Raw genomic sequence first — 8,669 nt, 5'->3', positions numbered from 1 at the left:
TTACGGGACTTTCCTTCCTAACAACTGGTCCAACCACAGAAGGATTTGGTGGTCATTACACCGCGACTCGCAGAGTCCCAAGAACAACTCGGCGAGTCCATCATTGACCAACACAATACAGTCAATTTAGATGAGCCTTAACACCTCAAAACCATAGATCTGACCCCCTAATGTCCATTTCATATGTAAAGTTCCAAACTTGGTACACATGTAAGGGGTCTTTGGCCCAAAAATTCATAAAAGATGGCCTCCAAGGTGCATGGGGTGTTCATGGAAGCAAAATGGGCACCTTTGTGCCATAAAACCCCCCAATAGACCTAGATCTAAAGCATACACTAACTTCCAACACTAAAACTCGAGTTACAACCTCTCTAGGCTTAGAAAGACGAAAGAAAGGTCCAAAAATCAAGATCTATAGAAAAAGGTTCAACTTCATACCACCAATAAACTGAAAATGAGCTCCAACCTCTGGATCTTCTTGTTTCCCCTTGGTCCCACAAGCTCCTTTCCACTTCTCAAGCTTCACAACCCACCAAAAAGCACCAAGATGGCCTTAGAACACAAAAAAACGGCTAGGGTTTCGATATGATGTCTTCTGGGAGCATAAGGGATGATGGAGGCTGAGATAAGGTGTTTAAATAGGATGCAAACCCTCAGATTTAGGGTTTCACTCAACCAGCACCTACTCGCCGAGTCAGTCCCACGACTCGTCGAGTAGGTTGCTTAAACTGTATGCGGGTCTCGCCTCTACTCGACGAGTTGGGCCTCCAACTCATCGAGTCCCAGAGAAAAACACAAAATACTTGAATAATAGGCATACCATGAATCAAGTGTTACAAATTTACTTTTTCGACCCCCTACCCCACACTTATTACATGCAATGCCCTCATTGTATGCATAAAATAATATAAAAGCAATAAAATGGAGAAAAATGAACAGATTCTCCTAGGGTAGCGGTGACGAGATCGAACTCCAAATCTGTGGACAAATTGTGCATCTTGAATATGGACTTCTACTAATACGGAACTTGGATCTTGAACACATGAGATATGCAAACATGCCGACAAAAATTTGGAATCGAGTCTTCAATTTCCAACAAATTCGTTGTAGAAAGATCTCCAAATCATAAAGAACAATGTGGGAAAGTGTACGCCACATTGCATGGTTGAGAAGTTGAGCCATAATGGTCTTCCTAATAATCCCAAGAAGAATGGTGGTGACCCATGGAATAATATGTAAAAATGATATTCTATTTTTGTAAAAAAATACTAATTCATGACGTGACAAATGAAAACTCACTACGTGAGGTTGCGATTACGTGTAAGCTTGAAAACCATTAAGAACTAACTCACGACGTGAATCTTAAGGGTTCACTATGTGAAAACTGGGTAGACAGAAAACCATTTTCCCAATTCTTCTTTTAATGTGTGCATTTCGACTCCAATTTGTCTTAATATATTAAGACTCTTCTAAACTATCATTTTTTACCCCTTCTCTAACTTTATCATCTCTCTTGACTCACCCACACTTATTCTAAATTGTGGGTTTCGACTCTTAACTTTAAACGACATGTGGCTAAACATAAACGCGCTAATATCTCAACATCCCTTTCCTGCGATTCTTAGAAAATCTGAAAATAACAACCAAAGAAGTAAAAAGAACATAACATCTTAAAAGTTTTACAATTAAAAACACACTAAAAATAATCAAACAAAATAAAAGAAACTAAAAAAAAACTAAAAGATCAATGATCATCTTCACCGTCGTGTGCTCCGCTCATCTCGAACTCGTCTCCTCTTGGCATCCATAAGTTTTCCCACGTAGGAATATAAGGGCATTGAGGGGGTACGGTGGGTGGTCTCACCACATTCATATGAGAGAACATGGTTTCAAGAATTTGGGTGTTATAAGTCACCCTACGTCATAGATTATTCAAATAAGAACCCACCCGGCTTTGGAACGAGTCGGTGGGTATGCCTCCTTCATATTGTTGTGTGGCTTGTTGCACCTTTCCCATATCTCCCCGAGCACTCACATTCCGTCTCCTGGGCCTTGGCTATTGTTCGGGTTGCTCGGGTTGGTGTTCAACATCTTCATCATCACTTTTTACTATACCCCAATGTGACCCATAATTAGCCATCACCCTCATTGTCTCAAGGTAGCCCAAAGAAAACTCATTCCATGCCTTACAAGTGAGTGTCCTTGTAATGGCCGGGACAATCACACCATAAGATTTGGCCAGTCGGGTGACAAAGTGGCCACCACAAATTTGGCTCCCGGGTCGGGAACTCACTACATATTTTGCCAAGTAACGAGCCAAGAAGTAAGGGATATTGCAACACACCCTCGGCTGCAGAATTGTCCATAAGAAAAATAAGTTAAACTTTGTGGCTTTATCTCCATGCCTTTTGTGGTGGATGGAAAATGTGATTAGCCTGTGAATCAAACAGTGGATAGGTGATTTGATATCACTTTTCAGTGACGGAGTTGAAAACACCAAAAGCAATATGGCTCCAAAATTCATTTCCCGACATTTCCCCAGAATAAGTACGGATAGCCTCTCGCAAGAACATAGTGAACTCGGGGATCATGGCCACGTGGGCCTCGTATAAGCCCATCCTCCATGAAAATTCTACCAAGCTGCACTCCCTATATTCCCCACCTAAACGAAAGACTAATGCTTATGGGAAGTTAGGGTCTTGGACATTTTCATGAAACATCACAGTAGAAAAGAACTCAACACACAGCTCCTTACACACTTTTTCTTGGATGGAGAATAAATTACTGTATCCCTTGCATGTAAACGAATATCCGTTTCCCATAAAGGTTTTGGTAGGAAAATTGGTCTCAGTAGGCAGCAAATCGGGACTTGATTCTTGTTAGGGTTTACTCATAAATCATTTCTAGACACATTTAGAAAACATGCAACCAAGGAATCATACATTTAGGGCCATAATTTCGACATTCATACATAATAAAAACCCTAATCCCCTAAATCAACAAATTAGTGATAACTAACCAACAGAAATAAGAGATGTTTAGCTTTGTATGAAGATTACATAAGCACATGTGTTAAATTAAGTGTATCTTGGCCAAAATCGGATGGGGGGGGGGGGACCAAAGAACAAGCTTCACTTCATGAGTTTGATAAAGTGTTTTGGTCAAAGTGGTCCTGATTCTTTAATCAGTGGTCCCGTGTCATTTCAAGATTCACGTCGTGAATCCTTTATGGCTCACGTCATGAGTTTTTGAATGGGCTAATATTTAGGCCAATTCAATTCAAAACTAGTTTTGGCCATAACAAAAAATGAAATCACCTAAGTAGCCCAATTTGGATTTTTCTGATGTCTAAGCATAAAATTAGCCCAATTATCAATTCTAATTTATTTTTAAAAACCCATTTTTAAATTTATTTTACCACTTCAATTCAAATGACCCCACAATTAATTTTTTTTAATCATAAAATTATTAGATGATTAGATGATCGAATATCCTAAAAAAACTAAATATGCAAAAATTAAATTAAAGGCTTAAATGAAAAGAAAATTCAAACCAAGCTCGGCTTGCCTCCGGAGAAGCGCTTCTTTTTTTTCTTGGAATCATGAGCCGGACTTTGTTCCGTATCCATCACCATTTGAACCTTTTGCTCCTTCAATCGCCTTTTGTACGCTTGAACACAACGAAGGTACGCCTTTTTGGAGTTCTCTTTTTTAGCTTTCACCTCATTTACTTTAAGCTTGCATTTGATCCCTTTATTCTCTAATTTTTCATTTCTTTGCGCTACGGGAACCACCTTCTCATCCATAGCTAAACTTGTTTCCTTAGAAGTAACCTCTTCCTCGTCACTTGATAAATCTTCGCTTTCCTCACTCGCCCAAGAAGTTAGATTTGTATAAGCAATTACTTCAAACACCAATGGAACGAATGCTCTTGGTTTTGTATGTTTGACTTGTTAAATTGTCTTCAGTTCTTCTCCATAATCTTATCCAATTCTTCAAGTTCATCTTCTTCTTTATCAATACTAAAAACTTCACCTTGAACATCACTTCCTTGGAAACCATCCTCTATTCCAAAAGTAGCTCCATCATCTCCCACTCTCAAGGTATGCTTGGATTCGTGAATATCAACCAAGGCACCAGCATTATTAAGTAGAGGCCGACCCAAGATGATTGGAACATCAAGATCTTCTATCATATCCATAACCACAAAATCAATTGGAAAAACAAATTTCCTAATTTTTACTAAGATGTCTTCCACAATGCCCCTAGGATGTGTCACTGAACGGTTTTCCATGTGAATGTTCATTCTTGTAGCCTTCAACTTCTAAATATTGTGTTTTTATAAAATGAAAAAGGAATTAAATTTATGCTAGCTCAGAATCAGCTAAAGCAAAAGTCTTCAAACTATTCCCAAATTCACACGAAAGAGTGATGCGTCCAGGATCTCCCATCTTCTATGGTAACTCCCCTAATACAGCTTTTGAACTCTGCTCACTAAGAATTACCTTGGAATTTTTCTTCAAATGTTGACGAGTATCTAACAAGTCTTGTAACAACCTTGCATATTCGGGAATTTTAGACAACGATTCTATAAAAGGATTATTTATTGAAATACCCTTTACTTGCTTCATAAGTTCCAAATGCTCTTTTTCTAGTAGATGATTATTAGCTCGGGACGGAAACGGTAAAGGAGGACAAAAAGACGGAATGTTTCCTGAGTTTTTCTGTTCAGACCCAGCCCACATCATGAGCTTTGAAGGCTCACATCGTGAGTCTAGTGTTTCAGTAGAAAATTGTTCTTTGATTTTTGACTTTTTCGGCTTTGGATCAGATGGTTGTGGCTCTACTTATAGTGCTTCTAGGAACTCATAAATAGCATCTTCTTCAATTTCAATCATCATGACTTGCGAATGAGGTTTTTTCTCGTGGATTTTTGGAGATAACTTATCTTGTACTAGAGTAGTTAGTTGACCTATTTGGACTTCAATATTATGGATCGATGCTTGGTGATTTCTTAGCAAAGCTTGCTGCTCCTTCATGATATTCTGATGTTCCTTTAACATTGCATCCGTTTCATCATGCCTTTTTTCAGAAGCCTCCATAAAACGAGCTAACATAGTTTCTAAATCAACTTTCTTCTTGGGTGGTGGTTGTTCCTTTTGGTAGAAGCCTCAGCTTGTCTACCTATATTTTTCTTCTTTTTGCTTCTTGTACTCTTCATATGGAAATCACTCCTTCTTGGGTTTTCTCCAATCTTCATTATATTTATCCCAACTAGAATAGCAAACTTGAGATTTTTTATTTCTATGTTCATCCAAGTAGCATTCTTTCGTTAAGTGTGGACCATTGCATTTTCACATCCAACTCTAATAACCTGAATTGACTGGTCCATCTTGGTCATTCATCTGTCCATTGTGTCAAGCATAACTAGTACAGCAACCATGTCTTCGGAATTTCCTCCCCCTTCCTTTAGCTGCTTCATTTCATGGATTGTGGTACTCACGAGAATGTTTTGCAAATTCTTCAACCAACTCCTTGATTTCTCCCAAAAATTTCTTATTTAGTGGTCCTTGAGAATCTAGGAGTTTCCTTGTCATGACATGTACACCATCATAAAATATTGAGACTTCTTGTTGGATGTTAAGGTCATTTGGAGGACAATTTCTTAGAAACCCTTTATAACGCTCTCATGCCTCATAAAGTGATTCACCCGGATTTTGCTCAAAGTTGGCTATTGCCTTCTTGAGTTTACTTATATTTGATGGTGGGCAGAATTGTTCCAAAAATTGTTCTCTCATTTGTGCCCAAGTAGTGATTGAACCAGGTGGAAGTGCCTTCAACCAGTCTCTTGCAGCTCCCTTAAAAGTAATAGGAAGCATCCTTAACAACATGGTCTCTCTTGGAACATTCGGGACATTAAAATAATCCACAATATCATTAACTTCATCCAAATGCTTGTAAGCATCCTCATGGTCCTTTCCATAAAATGGTACATCCTTAAGTGCAGCAACAATGTGTCCTTTCAAATAGAATGTTGCAGTGGCGGAAATTGTAGGTTGTACTAGACCGGGACCAACATCATCTCTTATCTGCTTCTTGTATGCTCCCAAGGACATATCCGAAATATTTTCCATCTCGTTCTCTGGCTCGTCTTCGGGTTCACTTTTTTCTATCACAAATTCAGGCTCGGATTCGTACTCAAATTCTTGTGGATTAGATTTTTTATCAAAGCTTTCTACCTTGCTTTTGTCCTTTGATGAGGTACTAGATTCTCCCACTTTCTTTCTTGACTTCTTTCCAAAGACTGATTTGAGATCTTTGAAGTATGACTTCTTCAGTGTTTTGTTCACTCCTGTGTTCTTATCCGTCTTTTTATGAATGGCTGACTCTGGATCTACAAGTGGTGGAACCAAAGGTGTGTTGGAACCTCTGGTCATTAACTATTGCAAAGAAAAACAAAAATAAAAACGTAAAACTGAACAAAAATAAATAAATAAATAAATAAATAAATAAATAAATAAAACGGCTGGATTCACTCTTGAGTTCAGTGCTGAAAAAAAAAACTAAGCTGAAAAATAACTTTTTGCAGGTTTTACCCCACAAAAAAGATCGATTACCCTAAAGCAAATAAATTGAAAACTAGAATAGCGGTTCACCGACAATAGTGCCAAAAACTTGATACGTGCAAATAGCTACACCTAGTTTTAAGTTATTAATCTAACTAACTTAACTAACTAAAATGCACTTAGGCAGTGTACCTAGTCAGAATGTAATGTCGTTTAACTAAGCCGGGGTCGAACACAGGGAACAGTTTTAATTATTTAATCTACCTACTATTAAGTTAACCTAGAATTCTAGCAAAATACTGGTTTTTATCTAATTTTGCAAGTTTCGAAAAACTTAATTCCTTAACAATTATTCAATCAATTAACAAAAACACTTTTGTTAGTTGAATCCACTTTCCCTCAATGGCTTTAAATAATACTTATGACAATTTTGTTGGTTACCAATTAAGACATTATTAGCACTTCAAATCCAAATTTACTAATATTAAACTAATTCATGTAGATCTATGTATGGTCAAACATAATTTAACATAGAATCAATTTATTAAATAGAATTGGAGCTATGTAAGATTGAATTAATAAACACAATTGTGGTCACAATATAAGTTCTCTAGCACAGCTAAATTTTACAATTCAATTACTTATCTAAGATTGGTTTGATCTTTGCTCTAATAATCTAATGTTCACTAAATTACTAGGGATTCAAATTCATGCAGATTAATGGTCACAGAATAAGAAGTTTAAGCAATCTAATTATCAAATCAAGCATGCTAGGTATAACCAATCAAACACAAGACATAACTAACAAGAAAAAGTCTAAATCAATAGAATAAAACCATGAGTTCCAGCTTCATCTAGCTAACAGAAGCGGCTAGATTTAGCTGGACATACTAACAAATAAACACAAGCAAGTTATAATAAAAACATGTTTAAAGTACCAAACTAATAATTACGTTATGAACTTCTTCTTCCTTGGTGTTCAACCTAATTTCCAGGCCTTCTTTCTCTCTGATTTTCGACTTCTGAACCCTCTCTCAAGTTAGCTAACCTTAAAAATTCGTAGGGATCAAGGTCTTATATAGTTTTTGGATTTTTCCTTATTCACGTCATGAGCATATGTGCCTCACACCATGAGTTCAGTCGCTATCCGTGTTTGACAATGATTCTTCTACACGAATGTTTATCTTCTGGAAAGACCTCCCTCACATCGTGAGCTTTGAATACTCACATCATGAGTTCGTGTTTTTGCTGGATTTTTACCTTTTAAGACATTTAATCTCCAAAGTTCCATTCTTTAACACTTCTAGTCCCTTTCCTTCAAAATGTCTTCTTTTTGGCTGCAAAATATAAATTAACCTTATAAGTACCATTATTTTATGCAAATAACCAAAATATATATAAAAATGTACTTAAATATTGCCTAAAAATATGTATAAATATTTCAATATTAGACCACTCACCTGACCGATAAATAATCACTCCCAAACCATCTCTGGGACTACCAGTCTCGCACCTTGTCCAACCACCAAGCTCTCTAGAGTCCAACAACAGGGCTATCTAGCTTTATAACCCATATGAGCCACACACTGATCACCCACATGATCCTATGACTCAACACCCAAAACTTCAACCCAACGGTCTCCACCAGGTCCAACCTGAATTTCCATAATCACACATGCCTTGCCCACGAGTCCCACCCATCTAGGGCTACACAAGCCCGACTCTACCTCTAACCCTAATGGTCCTCAACCTATAACGAAGAAATACTACTTGATAATCCAAACTGGCATGCCCAAGGCATGAATTGATTCCCCCTTTACACCCATTACCACTACCAATGATAGTCTACCTTGAACTGGTGAATGCTACGATGGCCACTACCAATGATAGTCTACCTCGAACTGGTGAATGCTACGATCCCATCGCATTCTTACAACACTTCCAACCAACCATGGTTACCACCAATAGCCTTACCACACTCAAACCATGACAATACCACTCATCTGGAATCGAATCCTGCAACCATTTAAGAGTTCGAGTCACACTGGAGATACCAACCAGAGGTTGGAAGTTTCCTGATCTCCCACCAACACAACCTCCATGG

The 8,669-nt window shown here is 37.8% G+C and overlaps 1 protein-coding gene and 1 non-coding gene across 2 annotated transcripts; one reads left to right on the top strand and one right to left on the bottom strand.

Annotated features, from left to right (window-relative positions):
- Nucleotides 1-3,963: 3,963 nt before the first annotated feature.
- Nucleotides 3,964-4,744, bottom strand: LOC145036042 (uncharacterized). Its single transcript, XM_078984523.1, has 2 exons — nt 4,505-4,744; nt 3,964-4,323 (listed from the first exon to the last, which is right to left on the bottom strand). Exons 1-2 carry the CDS (start codon nt 4,742-4,744, stop codon nt 3,964-3,966), a joined length of 600 nt encoding a protein of 199 aa, XP_078840649.1.
- An 898-nt stretch (nt 4,745-5,642) lies between these two features.
- On the top strand, nt 5,643-5,749 carry LOC145038151 (small nucleolar RNA R71). The gene has a single exon (XR_013679216.1). It is a non-coding gene; the product is annotated as a small nucleolar RNA R71 (small nucleolar RNA).
- The last annotated feature ends 2,920 nt before the right edge of the window (nt 5,750-8,669 follow it).

This window comes from Lactuca saligna, chromosome 3 (genome assembly GCF_052625555.1).
Source record: "Lactuca saligna cultivar CGN05327 chromosome 3, ASM5262555v1, whole genome shotgun sequence".
In the NCBI taxonomy this organism is placed as follows: domain Eukaryota; kingdom Viridiplantae; phylum Streptophyta; class Magnoliopsida; order Asterales; family Asteraceae; genus Lactuca; species Lactuca saligna.
This window is presented reverse-complemented; position numbering and strand designations above follow the sequence as displayed.

Excerpts from the sequence above, each read along its gene's own strand:
- LOC145036042 (XM_078984523.1), bottom strand. The coding sequence starts at position 4,744 with ATGTGGGCTGGGTCTGAACAGAAAAACTCAGGAAACATTCCGTCTTTT. Across the intron at positions 4,324-4,504 it reads ATTTGAAGAAAAATTCCAAG|AAGTTGAAGGCTACAAGAAT; the intron begins GTAATTCTTAGT and ends CACAATATTTAG.